The sequence below is a fragment of the Paroedura picta genome, chromosome 2 (assembly GCF_049243985.1).
Source record: "Paroedura picta isolate Pp20150507F chromosome 2, Ppicta_v3.0, whole genome shotgun sequence".
In the NCBI taxonomy this organism is placed as follows: Eukaryota; Metazoa; Chordata; class Lepidosauria; order Squamata; family Gekkonidae; genus Paroedura; species Paroedura picta.
The window spans coordinates 149,453,781-149,478,784 of NC_135370.1; the positions used below are offsets into that span (position 1 = coordinate 149,453,781).

At 43.0% G+C, this 25,004-nt stretch overlaps 1 protein-coding gene across 8 annotated transcripts in view; it reads left to right on the top strand.

Annotated features, from left to right (window-relative positions):
• The window catches only part of TTLL5 (tubulin tyrosine ligase like 5), a 138,984-nt gene that overhangs the window by 35,423 nt on the left and 78,557 nt on the right, over positions 1-25,004 (top strand). For 7 of the 8 annotated variants that reach the window (XR_013228535.1, XM_077323273.1, XM_077323274.1 and 4 more), the window contains exons 14-24: positions 3,880-3,941; positions 4,471-4,559; positions 6,149-6,190; positions 8,989-9,102; positions 9,649-9,740; positions 10,008-10,070; positions 13,448-13,486; positions 16,161-16,312; positions 16,582-16,879; positions 20,316-20,436; positions 22,688-22,834. Coding sequence is in view for 7 of the 8 variants with exons in the window: in XM_077323273.1 (XP_077179388.1) it covers positions 3,880-3,941; positions 4,471-4,559; positions 6,149-6,190; positions 8,989-9,102; positions 9,649-9,740; positions 10,008-10,070; positions 13,448-13,486; positions 16,161-16,312; positions 16,582-16,879; positions 20,316-20,436; positions 22,688-22,834 (1,219 nt within the window). In the remaining variant the exon portion in view is untranslated. The remainder of the gene's footprint in view (positions 1-3,879; positions 3,942-4,470; positions 4,560-6,148; positions 6,191-8,988; positions 9,103-9,648; positions 9,741-10,007; positions 10,071-13,447; positions 13,487-16,160; positions 16,313-16,581; positions 16,880-20,315; positions 20,437-22,687; positions 22,835-25,004) is intronic. The other variant, XM_077323276.1, reaches the window with a different exon arrangement.

Sequence of the window (25,004 nt, forward strand, 5' to 3'; positions counted from 1 at the left end):
GCTAAGTCCTTCCTTGGTGGGGCCCCCTAGCACTGGTATTCAGAGATTTGCTGCTTCTGAATATGGAAGGTCCCTTTAACTACCCTGGCTGTTGGTCGTTGATGGACCTATCCTCCATGAATTTGGCTGATCCCCTTTTAAAGTCATCTATGCTCATGGCCATTTCCTTTTAGCTTTCCTAAATCTATTGCCTGTCAACTTTGTAGGGTGCCTCCAAGTTCTAGTAATATAAACCTTTACCATGCCCAGTCATTTTTTTTTCTAAAGGGGAGAGTTCCATACCCCAGTCTTTCTTCATAGGAAAGGCTGAGAGCCAGTGTGGCATGGTGATTTGAATTCCCACTTGTGACGTGAAAGCTCAGTGGCCTTTGGCCAGTCATATTCTCTCTCTCAACTTCCCCTACATCACAGAGTTGATGTGAGGATAAGGAGGAGAATGGTGTAAGCTGCTTTGGGGTCCCCATTGAGAAGAAAGGAGGAAGACAAATCAGTTAAATAAATAGGAAAGGAGCACAGCCCTCTTAATCATCTTGGTTCTCTAGAAATCTCTTTGACATAGTTTGCCATAGTTTTATGGTTGCTCAAGTTTGACCATTAGGCTCATGATAATCCACTTGGACTATTCTCTCCAGCTATGCTTGAGGGTAGCCTTGTTTTTGTAAGAAAAGAGGAAACATCACAATCAAAGGCAGTCAATTCATTTGACTCATATTACTGCCAAGTGTTCCCTGTAGAATATTTTTCTTTATCTCCTTGCTGACTAAGTTTCAACTTTACAGTCACTGAAGACTCAAAAGAAGACTCAAATTTTATTCCCTGCCTAAGGGGAGTTGGGGCAGCTTCCTGGGAAGAGCTTTGGCTGTCTCTCATGTTTCTTTTTCAGAATTTCTTGATAGGAGTCTCAAAGTAGAATGAACCAGCCCACCCAAGGCTGATACGGTGCATTCAGCTGATATGCTGTGTTCTTTTCTCGAGATAAACCTCATATTCCAATTGTGGATGTGCCACTGGCCATCTTATCCATTAACACAATTCCAGACAAGGGTAAGAGGGGCCCTGCAATGTGTATAGAAACAGCTCTGAGGAAAGGCTTTGAAGCATCTACTTACTGTATTGCTGTAGACAGTCACCAATTTAATCTGTGTGCAAATAACTTTCTTGTTGACAGAAAAATGTGACTCTTGGGATCCAGATTTGTCTAGTAGTCCCAAGGAGGGCCTAAATGCATCTCTTTATCAGCTTGCTTTTGGCAGGCTCATCCCTGGATGAGTTCAGCTTAGTTACATGGTGAGGTTTTCTGTTGTTATGGCAGTAAGATGTTTATAACTGTGCAGCTGAGTCATTGATCCTGGTTAGCCCTCATACCGTATTCCCTCTAAGCAGCATGCATGAGTGGCCGCTCATTAACACAGGAAGCCCAGCTCAGCAGCAGTTTGGAGCCACCCAAGGTCTTGCACTGTGCCCATTTTGAGATTACAGCAGTTATAGTAGGAACTGATCCCCTCATGCCTAATGTGATATACCTTTCATGAGTATCGTGTGCTTCAGAGAAATTCTGGAAGTTTTCATTGACTTGGGTTCTTCCAACTATAGGAGTCCTTTTTGGAATTCAAACAGTGGCACGACTCTTAAAGAATCTACCAGCATGGAAAAGAGCCACTGTTCCACCTAATGTTAGGCTGCCATATAAACCCATTCCTTTCGTCAGCTGTCTCCTTCCCTTTATATTCCCATTAGGGCTCATCACTGCAGATGCCTGGATGCGATATACTATTTCACTTACATCTTAGAGTTTGCCAAAAGCTTGAGGGGTAAGGGTATGGTTTCACCGAAATCCAAGAGCCTAGAGAGAAATCTTTATTCTTCATACATGATTTGTGGGTCACACATTTGTAGGACAGCAGATCACTTGCACGCAGGGTCACTGATAGAGGGGGCCTGGGGGACAATTTTTGGGAGGCCCAAGTCATCTGGCTGCAGCCCTTAAGGGCGCAGGGAAGTTTGACCATAGCAAAAAACACTCTGCTGTCAGCTATACTTTACTTTCTCCAAGACAGAAGCCAAGTTGCTTAAAAGATCATGCTAACACAATCATCAACTAAGCCAGCACTGGAGCAGGACAAGACAGCAGTCTGATAGCTTGATATTCAGAGGACAGTTCTTCTTGTGACTATTATTGTGCTCTTGAGAGTCCCAGAATTGAAGGTATTTTCCTTTAACCCAAAACTATGGTTTTCCTGAATAGACAAGATAGGCCAGTGATCTCCTTTATACCACAGATACATTTGATGTTCTATGTTCTAAGATAGTTGTGCTTCTTACCTTGCGGCAATATCCTTTTCAGCCTCAAGAAAATAACTAGCATGGGCTTGATATTAGGAAATCTACCTAGAGAAAATTCAGATAAGAAAAAAAAATTGAAACCCTATCCATATAGTTCCACTAAGCATTCTTGTGAAAGAAGGTGTCAAAACACAACTCAGCTCAAGTGGCATAGGCTTTGTGTATAGCTGATGTGCTACATTTTAGGTAGGATGCTGTCACGTTATGGCCCATTCCCTGTGGGAGTGGCTAAATTTTCTGCATCTATAGATAGCTTTACTTTGGACAATTTAGGACTCGGTGCACTGCAAAGTAGACTTTATCCTTCGTTGGTGCTGCAGTAGATTGAGGAATTTTGAAGAGAATCTGGGTTTAACAGGGATTCTTGTTCCAGCGTGTTTCTGTATCCCAAGGGATTGAGATTGCCTCCATATTTTCTAGGGGTGGGGTTGTACGATAAGTTCCTAGGGCAGGGGGAGAATGTGCTAACTCCAGCATTTGATCAAGTTGAGTTGGCTTGTAATTGTGGATAGACATGACGGGATTTGCCCATTTAATTTTTGCTGCATTTCTCGTTTTGCTTAAAGCAGCACTTAACTTTACAAAATTCTATTAATCAGTTAGGGGATTGAGGGGTTCCTACTTGCTTTGGTCTGGAAGATTTGGAGACCCTCCTCCATAGAAGACTCAGGTAACAAGCTGGCCCTGCCTTCTGTGCAGGTAGGACAGTCAATTCTAGAATATCATCGGTAGCCTCATGCCTATCGTGATAACAGAGATGAGAGCTATGACTGCCTCCTAATGCACTATGAGAAGCTATAATTCAGGAAAGTGAGTGTTGTTGTATCAATTATATTTCTTTAATACCTTACTAATATCTTGTTCTTTGTGGAATTTCTGAAGGTTTATTTTTCTCCATAGAATCCTGCAGTCTTCCCTATCTTTGCATCCTATATCTTATTTATGTCTTGTCTTGGGAACTTACAACTTCCTCTGGCTCTCTTTTGACACATTCTGAATTATATCCAGTATGTATTGCACATTGCTCCATAATTCACAGTCCATAATTCCTGGCAGCTGTTTTCCTCTTACCTGTGCTTTGCCTGTATTGAGGCTTTGCTTCAAATTAATTCGCTGCTGTCTTCACTTCATTTGGTTTTATGGTCTTAACAGCAAGAGGATTTATTCAGACTTAATGGCTCTGTCTTTGTGAGGCCCCTAGCGAATCTTCTGATTCCCTTGACCTCTTGCATAAATTGGGTGATAACGGTTGAATATTCCTGTTGAATTAACTTTTAGTGTATAACATTTGTCCAGCAGAAGCAACTTAACAAATTATGTATTGAAGAAGAGAGATTCAGTTAAGCACTACATTTGGCAAAGGGAACCCTAAAATCACAACTTTTCTTCACTTACTTAAAACTCTGGTGGAGAAAGGAATGCATGTCTAAGATGCTTTGTCTGCAGGATGTGAATTTCTTTAAATTGTCCCAAAACACATGGGATAAGTTGGTGATGCCATTAACTGATTGCTTCCTTTCGTTTCATGTTGGATAGTGATGCTCCTTTGGACTTGAAGATTAAAGCTAGCATGATTTCAGACATGTTTACTCTTGTAGGTGAGTGCAGGATTCTGCTAATTCTAGTCCATCCTTTTGCACACTTGGCTGATACTGTTGCAAGTGGGAGAATCGGGTGAACCATTGTTTCCGTTCCGTAGGTGTGTGATATATCAAAAAGCTTTATTGTAATAAAGCAGTAGATACATCATAACTTGCATGGGGGGGTGGGATATAGAAAAGCTGAGCGGAATCATGCAGTTTGTGATGAGATGGTTATACTGGGCTCTGTACTATAAAAAAGCTCCATATGACATTGACAAGTAATTATTTGATTGCTCGTGTGGACATTCTGGAGTAACTTAAGGATGCTTTACTCAACTGAAGTACAACTAGGGTGTCGAGTCTATATTCTGTTTAGAGGGAGCTCCTTTATTACCTTGTAGTCACTGTTAATTAAGTAGTGGTTTGGGAGTATACCCACTTTAGTGGGTCCATTCCTTTTTGGTGCATTAATTATGCTATTGAAGCTTGTTAATGCCAAATTCCAAAATTGTTCAGAAATAAAAATGTGTTATCACTCCCCTAGGCTTTGTTTGTCAGGATCCAGGTCAGCGGTTGAGCCGGACATCTTATTATTCATCTGAGGCAAGGAGAAATCCCTACCAGAAAGTTCAAGTAAGGAGAAAAGCAGGAAAAGTAGCTTTTTAAAATCCTAATTAGTAGCTTTTTTTGCTAATAAATTCTGAAGATTGTTTTAATGATTTAGGATGATTGCAACCATTCCCTTTTCTTGGCCTTCTTTGACTAGTTTCGTTGCATTGTTTTTTGGTAGCTTATTACTGTTGGGTGGTCTCTGTAATGCTGCCCAATCTTGTCAGATCTTGGAAGCTAAGCAGGGTGAGCCCTGGCTAGCACTTCGAAGGCACTCCAAGGAATACCAGGGTGTGACGTCGAGGCAGGCAATGGCATACCACCCCCAAATGTCTCTTACTTGGCAGCCAAACAATTTTAGAATCTCCTGGCTACATTACAAATGTGTGATAGGATAAATAAATAATATCTATAATGCTGGAAATGAAATGGGTCTCTAAATGCAAAAACCCTTCTAGATCTTTGCTATATTGATGTGTCTCAAGTGACAGAATCCCTGAACACAAAAGCCTCATTCACCAACCCTGCAAACTAATCTAGTATCACGAACGTAATTATTTCAGACTGCTCTCTGCTTATTTTGTTTATTTACATGCCACTTCTTGCTCTATTTATAGCTGCTCAAGGCAGCTTATAGAAAACTTCACTGGCAGGCAAGAGGGAAAAACAGCTTCATAGGTTTCAGATTTTAACTGATTACTGAGTGCTGCCTGGAAAGAATGGCTTTACGTTTTTTATGGAAAAGGGGTTGCATAGGGGCCCTCAGGAAAGGATGCTTCATGAAGCCAGAGCTGCCACTGGAAAGGAGAGCTAGGTTCAAGTCAGGTATCACTCAGAGACTAACAAGACTTTCGGGGCATGAGTTTTTGCAAGCCAACGCTCCCTTCATCAGCTGTAAGCTCATACCTGAAAATCTTGCTGGTTTCCTATGATGTTCCTGGTCTTGAATCTAGCAGTGCTACTTACTGCAAACCAACATGGCTGCCCTCAGAAAAGGACAGGGTTCTCAGCTGTTGTTGACTGGACAGCTCAGCAGGAGGGCTTAGCTGGGAGGTCATCCTGGGAGGGGAGGTGGTAAACTGTACCTGCAAGGAAATGGGAAGCATGTCTTTTCTCCACAACTGTTAGAATAATTGCTGGCTTTAATTAAAACAGCATCTTTTGTAGTTGAATTCACAATAGAGCCTAGGTCAGGGGTAGTCAAACTGTGGGCCTCCAGATGTCCATGGTCTACAATTCCCAGGAGCCCCTGCCAGCATTCGCTGGCAGGGGCTCCTGGGAATTGTAGTCCGTGGACATCTGGAGGGTCGCAGTTTGACTACCGCTGAACTAGGTTATTCATCCCTCAAAGTTATTGATGTGTTATCAGTTCAAAAAAGTTTCTTTTAAACATCCCATATTCTGCACTATTATTTGTTTCATGTATGTTTAAATCCTATATGGTCTGCTTATTTAAAGTTTACCTGCTGGGAAAGGAGCTAGGGCAGATTTTTAAACAGATCCACAACAATGGGTTCATGCACTGCATTTCAGTGGTGTTGCACAGGGAGGGCACCATGGCTGTGACATTAGGGGAACATTACATTTTTACTCCTTTCATATGTCTCTTGTAGCGCCCTGTGTCTGCACAGTCCCGAACAACAAATGCCAAACTGGTAGGTTTTATGATCTATATATTGTTTAATCAGCCATTTAGCAATTTCAGATTTCCTATCTTGAATGATGTATTAATAATATTTACATTGTCTTCTGCGTCTACTGCCACTATTTGCATTGAAGAAGTTAAATGGAAGGAATGAATTTGTTCTAATTGGTGGGAGATGCAGGCAAATGCTTAACTATGCAAGGCTGCTTATCTTCTCGAATTTGTCAAGAAAATAGCATTTCATACAGAATTCAGATTTCTTTGACTCCCTTGCCACAAGTATGTGTGAGAGGCATTCTTGACTTGATGGTTGTGTTAAATGTAAGAATGGTTGGCAGTGTCACATATTTTTGTAGGTGCGTTCCTTACCTATATATCCTTAATATGCTTATCTGTTCTTCGCTTAGACTTTCCTTAATGTGTTTATTTGCTTCCCCTAAATCACATTTTTTTGTTCTGAATAGAAAATGCGTATTCAACAAAGTCATGCATGCTCAACAAAACTTGTATCATTACAAATTTGCCCTTTTATTTATTAGAACATTTTAATCATATCTTCCCCTGGCTCAAGGCAGTTTTAACTATTGTTAAATATTTTATTAGAATGCCAGATTTTTGATAATTTTGGTAGAGAACATGAGCATCCCATGAAATGTAGAAAATACTATTGTAGGAAAAATGGAAGTGTCAGGGAAGATTGTGAAGAGATAAGAGAAACCTTGGCAACATTAATCTTGATTATTTGTGTTGCTGCTGCCACCAGTAACTCCCTTTGGTGTTTCTGTGTAAAAAAAAAATGTGTAAAAGTCTTCAGTTCAAAGGAGAGTTGCGGTCTAAGTATTGTGAAAGTCTCTTGCCAAAGAGAAGAGCAGCAACTTGGTTTTATTTAGATACCTTTTAAAAGCCATGGACAGAGGGGGCTGGATTATATTTATTAGAAAAGAAAGCCGGACCACAAGGCTAATCCAGCAAGTCTCTTTTGTGTTCATAACTTTGAGCTGTTCATCATGGATATAAACATGACGTGTAAAAGTAATGTAGAAAAAAACATGTGAAGTATGAATATTTGCGTGAGATGTCAAATTATGAGTGGATATCATTTTTAAGAAGACTATTTATTATATTTACCATACTCTTTACTCTGGATGGTCAGTCACTCTCAAGCTAACCCAAGTTATAGGAGAATACTCCCGACTATTCAAAAGTTCTTTAAATCCCTATGTAGTCATGGGGCTCAAGGTGGTAGAAGCACTGTCTCTTCTCACACAAGATCTGTATTAATCTTCAGCAGTCCTGCTCTGGGTGCCCCCACTTTCAGAAGTAAGCCCCAGAAACTGGGCTTTTTCCATGGTGGTGCTGAGACACTGGAACCTTGTGGGGGAGGGGCCATGGCTCAGTGGAAGAGCCTCTGCTTGGCAATCAGAAGGCTCCAGGTTCAATTTGTGGCATCTCCACTTAAAAGGAGATGTAAAAGAACTCCATCTGAGATTCTGCTGAACTGAGTACGCAGATGGTCTGATTCCAGTATAAGGCAACTTCATCCATGTTCATGTCTGACTCCCATCCCACAGAAATTCTTCTGGTACCAAAAAGGCAGCTGTCTGTATGGGTGTCATGCAAAAACACATCTATTTTTTCCAAACAAGTTATTTCTCTCTACCTTGATCTTACTAATTTTCCTTTCCTAGATTCTTTTATCTCTTCTGTTTTAAAAATTGGAAGATGGTTGAGTCATGGCTTTTATTTTGTACTGTTGTGGATTATTAGGTTGCATTTTGTTTTACTCATATTTGAGCAGATGTTTTAAGCAGCCACAAAAATTTTTCCTGAGGATGTGAGATATACATATTTTAAATAAAATACGTTTTTTTAAAACTGAGATTAATCCTGGCTATATTCTGCAGTCATCTTCATTTGTTGAGATTTGTACCTTTTCTCTTCTAAGGCTTATCCAGATGTTCCACCCTCCACACACACATTTTTGTGTTAAGGAGAATAAAAACTATATAAAAGAATGGGGTGTGCAGTTATCAGTTCTTTTAAATATCTTTTTAAGAAATGCAACCAATCTGAGCTCTTAATCTGCTGTACAGCTGAACCTCGTTTTAACTTCAGCTACCCTGATCTCAGGGTTTTAAAAAATTTCTTTAGGGAACTTATTGTCTCAAAGTCTTTAAATACCTTAGACTCCAACCTTGGCAGTACAGCTAGGTCGAAATTGTCTTGCCAGAAATTCAGGCTTTCTTCCCCCCCCCCTTGCCTGTGACTAATGCAGACCTTGTGACCAAAACAGAAAATGGGTGCAGAAAATGCAACTTCCCTCCTCAGTAAAGATTGTAATAATCTCATCACTTAGGAGTTGGTAAAGTTGCTCTTGTGTATGGTAGCTTCATTTTCCCAATGGATTACAAAACGACGGTTGTTTAGCATTTGGTAGTTGTGACTGTAACCCCCCACAGGCACCAGAGCCAGGAACATATGTCTTGTCCTGCCCATAGAAGTGGAAGCTGTGAATGCTGGCTCTTACTGCTTTGGGGTGTGGTTCTGTGGTCAAACACTGAGAATGTGAAGCTTGGCCTTAGTATTCAGTGGGGTGTGGATCTTGCTATAGTTGGAGACAGGGAGTGTGAGTCCTGGCATGGGTGCCCTTGGAACTTTCTGCCGTTGAGTATGACTTTTGGCTCTGGTGTCTGGAGTGTATGGCTTTTGCTGGGCAAATGGATTGGCATTTGAACTCTTATTAAAATAGCAACTGGAATAAAATTAGAAGAAAAGCCTAAAATATGGTTTCCCATTGTGGTTCTTCAGCGCTCTCGGCCTCTTTCTGCCAGTGATGCTGAGATTAAGAACCTGATGTCCTCATCAAGGGAGAAAGTGGCAGGAAGGCAAGTTGGCTCCATGCTGGGCCTCTCAATGGAGGAGGTAAGAAAGAGTCACATGCACTTTTCAGTGGCTGGTCTGGGGACATGTGCCAATGACAGGACCAGTGTAGCTTGGATGAGTTAATTTTGCTACCACCCAATAATTCTCTGTGGCTTCAACAGACTATGAATGGCGTCTTGTTGGGATAAGAAGGAAATAAAGTGATAAGAAAAAGGCTAGCTTGTAAAGAACAAAGTGTTTAAACTAGAAGAGCCTGAATTTAAAAAATATTCTGTGTATATACTAAATGTTCCCTCCATTTTACCGCTACTGACTGGAGCTGTTCACATCCTGAGCAAACTGCTGTAATCTTAAAGTGGGACAATGAGCAGTACATGACCCTGCACAGTTCCCAGTTGCTGCTGAGTGGCGCTTCCTGTGTGGATGAGTGGCAGCTCATGTGCACAGCTTAGAGGGGACAACACTACATACCCTAAATAAACTTGGCTATCTTGGTGCATTCTGTGAAGCCAGATACTATTCTAAAACTTAACATTTCTAAATTAGAATTCTTCAAGTGGCTTCCGTTGGTCATTCTGATTGCAGATAAAAGTTCTGCGTCGAGTGAAGGATGAATATGAGCGAAGAGGGGGCTTCATTCGCATATTCCCTACACCAATAACTTGGGATCTTTATGGGTGAGCAGAAGTTCAGCATTGTGACTATTACCTTGCTACTGTTTAGGAGGTGTCTGGCTGTAAACTTAATATTCTGGGCTACGTTCTGAACTCTTGAGATAACAAAAACTGTCTCATTGCCTTTATCTTGTGTTATTCCTATACTCCACCAGCTTCTTACCATCCTAGTGCTGTGCTTTCTTTATTAGTCTTCTACCTTTTCTGATCTGCGGTGCTAGATGACAATTTTTTAAGAATTGTACTAATCTACTACTCTTGGCTTTTCAGATCCTATTTGGAACACAAGACAACAATGAACTATATGCTGGCTGCACGCCTTTTCAGTGAAAGGTAGGGAAGTGGTGGGAAGAATCTATGGAAAGTCTGCAGGTGGTGGAATTGTAAGAAAGAGTAAATGAAACCAAATATAGATAAGGAATTGCCTAAAGCAAAAGTAGCAGAAGTGTTAGGCAGTTGCCTGAATGATACCATTTAACTTTTGAATCACTGTTGCTCAGGATTGTTTTTCTACTCCAGTGGAAATATTAGCAAGAAACCGAATAACCCATTGGCATAAAAAAGGAGAACAATATCGAGACCATAAGAATTATCTTAGAGGTTTAAACCAAGATCCAGTTTTTCAAAAGTAGCCAGCTGGACATCTCTGCAAGTTCTCTTTGTTTTGTGCTTATCTAAACTCGATCTTATTTAAGAGTACAAGAAGAGCCTGCTGGATCAGACCAGTAGTACATCTAATCCAGTATGCTGTTTCACGCAGTGGCCAACTAGTTGTCCTGGAGAGCCAAACAACAGGGCATAGAAGCCTCCCCTGCTGCTGCCTCCCAGCATCTGTGGATGGAGGCTCCCTTGGTCAGTAACCACTGGTGAACCTCTCCTCTGAATCCATGTAACTCCCTTCTATCTGTACTCATAATCATTGTTATGTCCATTGGTAGTCTGAACAAATTAAATACGAATGCATAGATCCGTACACATAATGCGAACCAGAACCTCTCTCAGAATTTCCTGGGTTATAGCCAAAAATTGGTCATTGTCCTTTAAGGAGCAATATGTGGCAGGAGAATTTTGTAGGCTGAATCAGTTTGGGATACTTTTGTGAGCCATATCTCCTGTTACTGATGTGATGGAACATAAATTCAGTATGTCTTCTCTGTATCACATTAGAAAGACTCCTATGAACCATAAAGCATAAATCGAGTCCTTCTGGGTAGTATGTGAAACACTTTGTGCCTTAGAATAATCCACCATGTAAGCAGAGAAGAAAACTGTTGTAAAGGCAGCTAAAACGACCTTTCTGGTTAGATATGTTTCTGTTGTCATGGAGGAATTCAGTGTTTTTGACTTGTTCTGAATATAGTGCCAGTAAGTAACTGCTTCAGGTATCTATTTACGATAGTAGCATAAAGCAAATATTCTATCCTGTGAATTCATTTTCTCTGGCATTCTGCTGTTGGAAAGGCTGCAGCAGTTTATTTTCCTTTTTCTTCTTGAGAACTGTTTAAGGCTTTCTAGGAACTGGAATATTTGAAGCTGTTTTACATGAAGGTGAATAATTGGTCTGTTCACACAATATTGTCTCCTGCAACTGGTAGATACAGTTCTCCAAATATGCAAACAGAGGCTTTCTCTAACCTAAGAACATTTAACTGAAGGTGGTTAAGAACTGAATCTGGGACCTTCTCCATGCAAAGTTTAACCACTGTCTCTGAGCCATTGCCAATCCCTTTGACTGCAGTTTTTTCTAAACTGCTCTGATTAAAGTCTTCGTTTCTTATGTAGCTGCCTTATACTGAGTCACACGATTGTTCTGTCAAGATCAACACTGTCTGCTCAGACTGGCAGTAACTTGCTAGTGTCTCAAGCAGAGGTGTTCCCAACATCTACTACCTGATTCTTTTAACCGGAGATGTTGGTGATTGAATAAGGGGACCTTCTGCATGCAAAGCAGATACTCTTCCACTGAAGCTTGCCCCCCTATATGTGTTTATGAACCCAAGAGCATTGCAATCAGGCTGTCAAATGATTCACTTTGATAATGTAGTAAAATGTTCATGTCCACAAGGTTTGAACTTCAGAATGCCAGATTCTGGGAACAAAATAGGTAGTGATGATAATTCTTTGTGAGCTTCCCACTGACATCTGGCAAGCTGATGTTCAAAACAGAAGGCCTGGAATAGATAGAGCTTTGTCTGATCCAGAAAGCAATTCTTTACATTATTACCTGCTATTTAATTTGAAGATTTTATTCTTAGTGTCCTCTTCAATAAGTGACATCTTTTTACAATAATTTAGTTCAACCAGGGTTCTGTAAAACTCTGGGGCTTCTGGATGGCCCTGGAGGGATTTTCTGAATGGGTGGGAGTTAATTAATTTTTATATATTTTTAAAATCTGTTCAATCACTCTCCTCTGGGAGATAATCAACCTCTCCCTTTCAACCGGAGAATTCCTGGAGGGACTGAAGGAGGCAGTGGCTTGGCCTCTGCTGAAGAAACCAACCCTGGACCCATGGTAGCAGGAGCCAGGGTTCTCATGATAACATCTTGGAGGGCTCACATCCAGCCCACACTCCAAACAACTACACTGGTTATCAGTTGAATACCTGATAAGGCTTAAGGTTCTGGTAATCATCTTCAAGGCCTTACCTGGTCTGGGCCTTGAGTACCTGAGGAACTGCTTCTCCTATGTCTCCTAAAGAGCACTACTTTTTACAGGTATCAACAAGTTGGTGATCCCTGTCCCCAAGGAGGCTCGTTTGGCCTTGACCAGCGCCAGAGCTTTTTCCATCTTGACCCGCAATTGGTGGAATGAGCTCCCGGAAGAGATCAGGGCTCTGTCTGAACTAAAACAGTTCCTCAGGGCCTGCAAAGTGGAGCTCTTCCACCAGGCTTTAGGATGGGCCAATGAAGCAGTCCCAGAGGCCCAGGGACCTCTCCCACCACCAACTGCTTCTCAAAGATAACCATGCCAAGCCACAGTACAGAAACATCAACGAACCTGTGAAATCAACAGATAATTGTTGAATATGATATTGAATGCTGAACATTATGGTTATGTACTTTACCATTAGAGGATTTATGTGTTCTCAATTTGTTGTATGTTTAGAAGTATTATGTGTTTCCAATTATTATATGTTCAAAATGACGTTCCTTGTACCACACCACAAGTTGCAATATAAGCCACCCTGAACTTCAGGGAAGGGCAGTATATAAATGTTATAAACAAACCGGGTGATAACTGTTCCTCTTAATAAAAGGGTAAGAGGGTGCTGGGAGGAGCTGGGACTGTTTGCCTACCCACCAATCAGGGAGGCTGTCTTGGCTGTCCCATCTCTGATTGCCTTGTCCGTCTAACGAACAGCCAATCAGGAAGGAAGACCCGACCCTGGCCGCATTCCCCTCCAACTTCTTCCATGTGGAAGAAGTGCCAGCCACCGGTAAGATAGGGAGCTGGGAGGGGGGAACAGAGGGCCAGGGTCTGTGGCTGGGGGAAGTGGGGATGGGTAGAAGAGGGAGGGAGCCCCTGCCAGTGCTCCTCCCAGTGTTCCTGCCACCCTGAACTGCTCCAGCTGTGGCCTTGCCAGGCTTTGGTTGGGCTGCCCAGGGCAGGGTGGGGAGAAGCGGAGTCCCCCCCCCCCAGCACTTCCCCCCCTGATTATGCCCACTTCTTCTTCAAAATATGCCTTTTTATTTTTTCTCTTCTCTGCAGGGTAGGGACAAGAAGAGGGCCTCTTCCTAGACGAACTCGGTAAGTAGCTTAGGTTATGAAATTAAAAAAAAGGGTATGGGGTTTTCCATTAAAGACATAACACTTCATTTTATTAAAACTCAGTATAACTCTTCTTGCCATACAAAGTTGTTCTATTCACATTTCCAGTTTAAAGAACTAGACTGAGCTTTTTTCATAGTTTTTCTTCCTCTTTGATGAGTAAAACACTCAAGGATAAACTAAAACCTGCCTAGATTATATTCATGATGATGATTATCATAATGAAAGAATTTTATTAGCTATTTGTAAGTAGATTTCCTTTGGAAAGAAGATTTCTCATCTTTTACATATGAACTTATATTCTCCGTTAAGTAAATATGAAATGTTTCTGAAAGTGAGAGTACTTGAGCTGTTACTATTAATCTGGTAGAGAAATGGCCTTCTGTCTAGAATTCACTCCAATAGTGCAATGTTTGAGACCCCACCCCCCTCTGTTTGAGTTGGAACCCAGCTCAGACTCATAGCTGGCAGAAAAGAGGAGGCCAGGAGATGAGCCATCAAAGCCCCCCCCCCCCCCGGCCCAGTGTACTTTAGTACTGACATATGCAAATGGATGCAGGTGAACTAAGACAATGGCTTATACACCTTGCCAGAATGTAACATCCAAAAGAGACAGAGACATGGGGAGCCAGATGCCTAGAAACTTTTCTTTTTTGAGTCAAGAATATCTGAACAACTGGGGGAGTTATTATACTTTCCTAGGACATGGGAAAGAAGCCATCATGTTTCAGCCCTCATGTCTCAAAGGTTGTCACTTGGAAGAGGGCAGGGACTGGTTCCTATTGGCAGCAGATGATATGACCTACAGTAATGAGAATAGTACCAGCTAGGGATCAGGAAAAAGTTTTTCACAGTCAAAGTAGTTAAGCAGTGGAATAGGCTGCCTAAATAGGTGGTAAGCTTCCCCTCACAGGCAATTTTTAAACAGCAACTGGACAAATACTTATCGTGGATGTTTGAAACTGATCCTTCATTGACTTGGTGGTCCTGATATCCCCCCCCCCCGCCATTTGTTTTTGGTACCTCCTAGGAGGGAAAAGAGTGGCAGCACCAAGCAGAATCCTGGGGCAGCCACAGGGCTTTTCCACCTTCCAGAGAAGAAATAGGGGCGGGTCTATCCTTTCACAAGACTAATAACAGCATTTAGGTGACTTGTACTGGGCTGAATACAGCAACTCCCTTTCCCTGGACCTTTTCCTTTTCTGATGAAGGGGTTCTTAGTTGGAAGGAGTCACTGGATCCTCAGTATTCTAGAGATCACTGAAACTTGTTGAGGCTTTCAATTATAGGAGTAATGGTCTCAGCAGATTTTGAACTTTTCTCAGAAGTTGTTACCAATGGAACATGGATAGGTCCTCTTGCAGACAATGGTCTTCTTCTATGGCAGTATTCTGCATAGCTAGGAGAGGGCATCCCACTCCTAAGTTAATATCTGTTTTACTGCATAGCCTCTGTTCTTCAGGATCCTTTTAGCCCAAGGACAATATTGATTTATTATTAATAGGCAGATGGATTCCCCTTTTTTCTCTATATATTTTTTTAATTATGAGAAACCAAGTAACAGATTTTTCTCTACTCACTTATAGCTAAAGGTAGACCATTATAATTTGCTACTGTTAAGGAACTCCCAAATCTTTCATATTGTGAGGTGAATATTAATGTTGACCAGGGAGGAAATGGATTATGCATCACTTAAAATGGAGATCTGGAGGAGTTCTCTTAGGCAAACCGTATATAACTTATTATAAGACATTTCAGGCCTTAATCTTTGTTTTGTATAACTGTAAAAGCTGTTTTCAGATAAGTGAAATGCTCTGTGTATTTATTTATTTTATTTATTCATATTTATATACCACCCTATTTGCTCTTTATCAGTCCTTTCTCTCCATTTCCCAGTAATAAATCTTGCTTGTTACTACCTGTTAGGATCTTCAGCCACAGGAGGAAGGAACATTTTTCTGGTCACTAAAGCCTAGTGGTTGGGAGATATCCTTCACCCTTGAGTCTCAGCAGCCATATGTTGCTTTAAAATCTGACAGGCTGCTTACCAGTTTGGTATAGTGGTTAGGAGTGCGGACTTGTAATCTGGCATGCCAGGTTCGATTCTGCGCTCCCCCACATGCAACCAGCTGGGTGACCTTGGGCTCGCCACGGCACTGATAAAACTGTTCTGACCGGGCAGTGATATCAGTGCTCTCTCAGCCTCACCCACCCCACAGGGTGTCTGTTGTGGGGGGAGGAATGGGAAGGCGACTGTAAGCCGCTTTGAGCCTCCTTTGGGTAGGGAAAAGCGGCATATAAGAACCAACTCTTCTTCTTCTTTGTCACTTTCTTTGTTGTGATTGTGGACCACTCAAAAATGATGTTTCCAAGATGGGTAGTTGTTTTGATTGTATTTCATCTGACTGAATTGTTCTTGAAAGCAGCGGTCCACTTGTAAATGTTTTAGCTTAATAACACAGTCTTCATATTCTTTAAATGAAACATGGGGCAGCTTATAACCTTCATTAAACTTATGCCAGTTAGCTGAATCTTTTAAAAGCTGGTGTAGGCAAAGTGTATACTTACTAGGAAGGCCAGCATATAGGTTTAGTAACGGATGTAGCAACCGAGCAAGGATGCTGAACTTACTTCTGTTCTTGTGCTTTTGCAGAATAGGTGTTGCTGGTGAACAGGGTCTAGAGGCTGTGGACTGTAATGCTCAGCTTCATGCCACCCTATATGAACGGAAACTCCTGTCGCTAGAGGTACGGAAACGAAGAAGACGTTTTGGCAGGCTGAGATCAGGACGCACAAGGTTGTCAGGTACATGTCAGTCTGAACTGTTTTTCCTTATGAAAACATGAATCCTGTGGTTTGGAGAGTAAAGAACCTGTCTTGCATATGCAGACGACCACCTTATGGGACAAAAGTAGAAGGTTGCATGTGTTTTGCTTTTTCACTTCCCTAATGAGTAATCACTGATACAAAGTCAGTGTTGTTAGTATTGAATGAAGGTGTGTACAAGAACATGAATTTCTCTGCCTTAACGTTAGTAAAAAGTTGAGATCTAGAGAATATATTGCCTTTAACAGTGACCTCCAAGTCAGCTGATATTGTCCTCAAGTCAGACATGGAGAGTGAAGAGGAAGAGGAGCTAGCAGAGGAGGATGATGAACTGGAAATGTCTCGGAGTGAAACAGCTGGCTCACTTAAGAACGTGAAGGTGAATCTGAAGTCTCAGTTGTCAGAGAAAGGGCAAGGAAAGTTGCCAAAGGATCCTGAACACAAACCTGAAGAGATAACGCCTCAGAACAACATGGAACCATTACCTAAGGATGCCGAACCACCTTTTAATCTGCTACAGATTCTGCAAGAGAATAGGAATCTAAGGTAAGAATTCTCATGAAAGGACTTTGGTTGTTATAGCAGTTAATATGTGAGACTACCTTCAAAGCCCATTTAAAAAAAATGGGCTTTGAAAGGGAAGAAGGGGTAAGGGGCATGGACGGAGAAGGGAGGGAGCCCCCCACCCCCCGCACCTTACCTGAGTCCAGTGTCCCGGGCTTGTGGAGGTGGAGAGGCCCCAGGCTGCGGTGCCAAGACTCCTCTGGGCCCGCAGAGGCCTCTCACCACAGTGAGAGGCCTCCGCGGGCCCAGGGGCAGCCGAGAAGCCTCTCCCTGCCAGGCACACTGGGTCCACGGAGGCCTTTAGGTGCAGCGAGAGGCCCATGCCCACTGGAAGTGCACACTGGCGGAGAGCCGCCCCTGGGTCCACGGAGGCCTTTAGGTGCAGCGAGAGGCCCATGCCCGCTGGAAGTGTGGGTCTGTGAGGCTGAGCAGGCCCCAGAGGAGCGGGTGCTGCAGGCCCCTGCTTCAGGGGCCATGCGAATCCGGAAGCACCCAGCTTTGCTGGGCGCATCCAGATTGGCCCCCTCAGTCGGCTCCTTGAGGCGGGCGCTCCAGGGGCCGGCTCAATCTGGACGCACCCAGCTTTGTTGGGCGCCTCCGGATTGTCCCGCTGACCCGGACATCACCCATATAGGGTGAACCTTTGGGACCCATGGCTCTTTCAACTATATAAGAGCCACTTATGGTAAGGATAAGACTTCATGTGTCTTCTTGGAATCCTACTCTAAAGCTTTATACGAACTGTAGAGAAACCAAAATATGCTTAGAAACGTATCCTTGAATTGTACTGGTGCTAGGGTACTCAGCCTTTCTGAGCCTGAAGGCACTGTTGGAATTCTGACGCGAGGTAATGGGCACAACCACGAAATGGCCGCCATAAGAGACGAAGCCAATCAAACAATCTCAGGGAGTGAGTTTATACATAACCAGCTCTAATAGTAAGTCTTCGATATTTCAGACAGATGCTCTGCTTAACAGGTTGCCTATTTAAATGAACATATTGTTTGAACATATTTTTTGCATTCACATAGCTTATCTTCAGTCATGCAGTGAAGATCCTTATACTGTGGTGGCAGCTGCTGCTGCAGCAATGTCCTTTTGATTCTGCAGTCAGATCTCTAGCAACTGATTGGAAGTTCAGCTGGACACAAGCCCATTTTCTAAAACATACTTGGCGGGCACCATAGGGGCCACGGGTGCCCCATTGGGGATCCTTGCGGTAGCATATATGATTGTCATTAAGAGCGACTCATTAATTACTGCCAGATCCAAATCTTGTGAATATGGAATATTCATAATTAATTTGTGTAATCCATTGTTTTAAGATTTGGTAGCTATGGTGGTTTAAAGAAGGAGTTAAACATTTGTGGCATATCAGTGACTACTAGCCATGGTAACTAAACTTTCACATTCACAGCTCAATACCAGATGCAAGGGATAAACAACAAGGGAGGGCTGTTTCCATGCTGTAAAGTTCCCAGAAACAGCTGACTGGACTCTGTTGCAAACTGAATGCTGGATTAAAGGAATCCTTGGTCTGATTCCATGGGGACTGCTCTTACATTTTATCTGTGATTGTAGCTTCAAAAAGAAAAGCATCAGTTGTTAGTCTGAAATACCTAATTTTTCATTTCTTGCTGGCAGTTCCTTTTAAAAAATACATTAAGCTTGTCCAGCATTTCCTGGGAAAGAAAAAAGTAGTGTTACCCTTTCATGTACTAGCAAACTCTTTCATTATTGTGCTTTTACTTGTGGGATAAAAGGAATATTCCTGACCCAATTCGTGTTAAACGCTGGGTTGAATCCAAAGTATGACAGATGGAGTTCCACCCCCCCCACCTCTGCTCCAGCCCACTGTATCTCTTGAAAGGCTGCCTCTGGGGTTCATACTAGGCATGTGTGCTTCAGATCGCTTTCAGGGTAGCTCCGGGAGCCTCTTCCCTCACTCCCCCCCCCCCCCCAAGTTTCAAGAAGATTGGACCAGATTCTAGGAGCTCCCCATCCTCTCTCCATTATATCCAATGATGAGAAAAAAACAAGCGGTGGCAGGCAGTGGCGGTGGCCGGCGGAGGAGGAGCCATGGCAATGGCCACTTCCATGCTGCCTGACCGTTGTGAGCCTGCACATGTGCATACGCTGCCCGTGCGCAAGCCGATCCCACCGCTGCCACAGTTGGGGTTGCCAACTCAGAGCGGTTGAGAACCGCTGTGTTAGAAGCTTCCTTCACAGCAGGTCTGAAGGGGCTGTGTGAAATACTTAGCAAGACCTGCAATGGACCCTGAGTGGGGGATATTCTACCAATAGGAAAAAAGCAGTTCAGTTTCATCAGCAGTTGCTGTACAGATCCCGTGGACTCCTGGGCATGCTGAGCCGTTCTTGATCACAAGTTCCCTTTTATGTGGTATAATAATAATCAGAGAATTTTGGTAACACAAAATGGGCATCGTACAATCAGCATCTGTTTCTGACTTCTTATCTAACTCTTCCTACAGAAACAGCTCACTTTTTAAGGTACTGTGAAAAGATGGGATAAAGAGGATCAAAAAGGAGTTCTGTGTTTTATAAGGCAGTTACTTGTGTAACATTTCTTGACTGAATGTGTTGTAAAACAAGAATAGTGAAAACAGTTAAGGTGGGAATTTGTCCCATATGCTCATTTTGAATTGCTCTTGTAGTTCCACAGCCTGACCAGGGGAATATTTAGTTTTCTGGGGTTGATTGACATGTTTTGTGAAATGTTTTCTAAACTGCTGGGCAAACAGACCTTCAGATATTGAACTTTAATTTCCTAGAGGTCTGTTTTTTAGAAGACGTGCCTGCTTGAGACTTATATAGGAGGCCTCTTGTTTACCTGAAGCAGGGGTAGTCAAACTGTGGCCTTCCAGATGTCTATGGACTGCAATTCCCATGAGCCCCTGCCAGTGAATGTACGTGCTGGCAGGGCTCATGAGAATTGTAGTCCATGGACATCTGGAGGGCCACAGTTTGAGTAGCCCTGCGAATGTACTCACACAATATCTTTCATTGCAGTGTTTCCCAACTTTTTGGTCGTGAAACCTATAGTGACTTGTGGGTCACCATACCAAGAAGGTTGGGAACCAATATTCTGTTGCATCCTTTGGCATCTCAGTGCAGAATTATGCAAACCAATTTTTAAAACTTTTGAGAAGGGAATTTGGGCTTTGATTCTTCCCCTGAATCATTATGTTCTCTGGCCACATGCTACTTTATTCATACCCATTTGCCTTGTAGTTGACAGGGGAGGCAAATATAACCCAGGAGCCTTCTCACTGTTCCATTGTACAGAGCGTTCTTTCTCTGCTTTAGCAGCAATTGCTGTGCACTGTGCTTTATATCTCAAAGCAAAGACATTTTGGTTGCACACTTGACTGCCACCTGTCCCCTTCTGCTTCTACAGCAAAGTTCAGGCTCGCAGGGCTTTCTCTGCCTACCTGCAGCGTGTTCAGCTGCGCCTGAAGAAAGAGGCTGGAGATCAGGTCCAGAATGCTGCTTGGGCTGCCAAGGAGGATGAACAAATGGTAAGAAAGGGTGAACGTGCTGATCTTTTTAGAGAGGAACTAAGCTGATCCTACCTAGCTTCCCTAAATCACAGGCAGGATGAAGCAGGTTCCTGTCACCTAAGGTTGAGCGGGTATGCTATTAACCACCACAGGGCTAGCTCACTCTGCTGCTGTTAAGGAAATTGTCTGAATGCCTCACTTTAAATGGGTATAAACTGTTGGTACAGAGAGCCTGCAGACAAAGGGTGTTTGGATTGGGAATGGGGGTAGGGTACCCTATGGGACATGAATGGCACATGCTTGAGGGGCTACACCTCAGACTTTTCTACAGCCTTCTCTTCTTCTGCACCTCATATGAATCTGCTCTGGGTTGTGTGCCAACTTCCAGTGATGGAAACGGAGCTGTTCTATCTGCAGCAGTGGGCTGACAGCACTTTAATGACTTCAGTTCAGATTTGTAGGCCTTGCCTTCAAGGTGGCAGTTTTCTTAGCTCGAATGGAGACTCTGTGAAAACAGCCTATGGGTAAAGAGCCTGTGTAGCTCATAGATTAAAAGTCTTGTGTCAGGAATTGGGAATAATCAGTTTGCCTCAGTGGAAAATGTTACCCCTGCTCTTTCCAAGTGGAAAATTGAAACTGGCTTTCTGAGAGCTGCTTTGTCTGCTGTGCTGTGAAAAATAATGTTTAAAATAACAGATCAAACCAACCTAATATAATGCTAGTGAGAGGCGAGCTGTGAAATTCAATGCTTTGGCTATGGAGCAGTTCATTTGCATGCTAGCAGGGCATCTGACCAAAAGTAAATCCAGAGTGGAGACAGAGTGTTTGAAGCTGAACACCCACAGCAGGCGCCTTGATTGAGTGCTCAATTTTCAGGGAAGGCAGTTTTCCAATTCCAAAACTGCCGTTGACTGATGATGCAGTGGAAGGGGTATGGTACAGTTTTCTAGGCGGAGTTGCTCCAAGGCATGGGCCAGGGAGAATATGACTGTTGATGCCAGAGATGCATGATGGTGACTGGAGGGAGGATGGGCTTGGCTAGTGTTCAGTAGAAGGCTGCAGAGCCTCCATTCGAAGGTGAGCTTACACATTGCCTGTCTTAAGTAGTCATGGGTTGTTTTAGAACTCATGAGCCTCATGCCTGGAATCTTTTGTCTGTAAGTTCACTCTTATGGCTAAAGTGCACAGTATTTAATTATTTTATTTATTTATTTTATTAGATCCATAACTTGATAATGTACTTTAGACCAGTGGTCCCCAACCCCTGGTCAGCGGCCCAGTGCCGGGCCACGAGAGCTTCGGCAGCGGGCCGTGGCTCCCTCACCACCCCCCTGCAGCGAGAAGCTCGCCAGGCCGCGAGCAAATTGGCTGCCAAAGTGGTCAATTAGCTTGCGGCCTGGAGAGCTTCTTGCTGAGGGAGGGGGGGATAGGGAAGAGCAGCCAGCAGCGCAAACACATGTGCGGACCTGCCACATATGCACGTTTGTGCTCGACGCAGGCGCAAACGTGCATGTGCGGTAGTTTCGCGCATGCACATTTGCGTTCCCACCAGGAGCGCAGATGTGCATGCGTGGCAGCCTCTGCATGTGCACATGCATGAAACTGTTGCGTGTGCATGTTTGCACCCCCACTGGGCGCAAACGCTCATGTGCGGTGCTGCTGCTTGCGGCAGCGTGTCACCCTCTCCCCCCACCCTTTGGCAGCGGTCCGTAACCAGAAAAAGATTGCGGACCGCTGCTTTAGACAACAGATCATGCTACAGCCATCCCCAGAAGAGAGAAGAGACAAGCCTGTCTATTTTTGTTGCAGCTGTGGTAGCCTTTGGGGGGGGGGGGGATTGTACCACCTGAAGAATTTAAGACCTCCCCGCTACACATGCATACCATTCCTAGATGACTGACCAAGGTTTCCTCTGTGGCTGTTTTTTCATTGTAAGATATATGTTGGGAGATCTTATCTCATAGATCTAATGTAACATGTTTGGGCTTTTAGTTATTGAATTTTATTGAGCATGATATTTCTGGTCCTGGCAGTTGTCTTCTTCCTTATTACAACATTTTAAAGAGAGGGTTTCTTTCTGTCCTTGATTCTGATGCTAATTTGATGAGGTTATTTCTGTTGGTTATACTGATTGTGCAATGCTGAATATTTCAATAGCAAGCCACTTTATGAGCTAACTTTGCCCCCAAAGCAGAATTAAAATGTTTTAAATAAAGTATAGGAGGAAAGTTAGAGTTGAATCCACTCTTTAACCTTGTTTTGATGACAGGAGCTGGTGGTTCGCTTTTTGAAACGAGCAGCCAGTAATCTTCAGCAGTCTTTGAGGATGTTACTCCCAAGTAGACGTCTTGCCCTGTATGACCGTAGACGCATTTTGGCTCACCAGCTGGGTGAATTTATCATCTGTTACAACAGGGTGAGTTGTGCCAGATAAATGCAGGTGATCTTTCTCAGAACATAACACCCTGTTTTGCTTTTACTGTTTCCAGTGTAGGGCCCTTCTGTTGCTGTCTGCTTACTGTTCCCAGTGTAAATTCAGATGTTGCAAAGAACTGAGGAAATACAGGCCATTCATGCAATTGCTTTCCAACTTTCTACTGTAACAAATGAAGTTGAGATTTTGCATGTAACCTGCGGATGATCTATGAGCCTAAACATTACAGATCATATGAGACACGGCAATACTATTTCAGATACTGTAAGATAAGCACAACCTTCTGCTTTCCTTCTACTTTGTGAAACCCCAATTCACATCAGGCTTTGGGATTTATGCTTTGAATTTATGATGTCCCTGAGCTCTAAATAAGCCACCCAAAGAGCTGCAGGCAAATGTCTACAATTTTAATTTTGGAAGAAGGTTTGTACTGGCAACAGTATTGAACTAGATGAATAGCTGAACTGATGGCTTCCCAAGTTGCCGTTCTCATATGTTTGTAGTGCTTATTTCTGCAAGCTTTGCAAGTATCCTATTGAAAAGTGGGCAGACCAACTCACTGAGAGCACATTCCATATAGGATTTCTAATGGCAAGGGCCAGTCTTTAAACTCAAACAAGGGTGTCTTGTATTTTAGTTCTGGTATCTTTGTTGTTTTTCTTCTTAAAATGTCATAGAATCATAGAGTTGGAAAGGACTTAATGGGTCATCTAGTCCAATCCCCTGCACTATGCAGGACACTCACAACCCAATCGCTCATCCACGGTTACCTGATACCTCCCTGAACCTTCACAGAATCAGCCTCTCTGTCAGATGGCTATCCAGCCTCTGTTTAATAATTTCCAAAGATGAAGAACCCACTACCTCCCAAGGAAGCCTGTTCTACTGAGAAACTGCTATAAATGTCAGGAAGTTCTCCCAGATGTTTAGATGGAATTTATTTTGAATTAATTTAATCCCATTGGTTCTGGTCTGCCCCTCTGGGGCAAGAGAGAACAACTCTGCTCCATCCTCTATATCAGGGGTAGTCAACCTGTGATCCTCCAGATGATCATGGACTACAATTCCCATGAGCCCCTGCCAGAAAACGCTGGAGGACCACAGGTTGACTACCCCTGCTCTATATGGCAGCCTTTTAAATACTTGAAGATAGTTATCAGATCCCCTCTCAGTTGTCTCCTCCTTAGGTTAAACAGAACAAGCTCCCCCAACCTTTCTTCATATGTCTTGGTCTCCAAACCCCTCACCCTCTTTGTTGCCCTCCTCTGGACATGTTCCAGTTTGTCTACATCCCTCTTCAACTGGGAGTGCCCAAAACTGAACACAGTACTCCAAGTTGAGGCCGAACCAGAGTAGAGTACAGTGGTACCATCACCTCTCATTATCTGGACACGATACTCCGTTTGATACAGCCCAAAATCCCATTTGCCTTTTTAGCCACCATCACACTGCTGACATGTTCAATCTATGGTCTACTAAGACTCCTAGATCCTTTTCGCACATGCTACTGCCAAGACAAGTCTCCCCCACCTGTATTTTGTTTTCCTACCTAAATGCAGAACTTTACATTTGTCCCTATTGAACTTCATTTTATTCAGTTTAGCAAGAGAGAACAACTCTGCTCCATCCTCTATAATAGCACCCTTTTAAATACTTGAATTTCATTTTATTCAGTTTAGCCCACTTCTCAAGCCTATCAATATCATCCTGTATTCTGATTCTGTCTTCTGTTGTGTTTGCTACCCCTTCCAGTTTAATATTGTCTGGAAATTTAATAAGTACCCCCTCTAATCCCTCATCCAAATCATTTATAAATATGTTGAACAACACAGGACACATCCTGTGCCCCAGGACGCATCCCTGGGGTACTCCACTTGTCACTCTTCTCCAAGAGGATGCTGAACCATTTACAAGTACCCTCTGGGTATGATCTGTCAACCAGTTATCGATCCACCTGACAGAATTAAGATTCATACCGCATTTTACAAACTTGTGAATAAGAATATCATGTGGAACCTTATCAAAAGCTTTACTGAATTCCAGATAAACTATGCCACAGCATTCCCCTGATCCAGCGAGGTAGTCACTTTCTCGAAAGAAGAGATAAGGTTGGTCTGACATGACTTGCTCTTGTGGCCAATTACATAGAAGC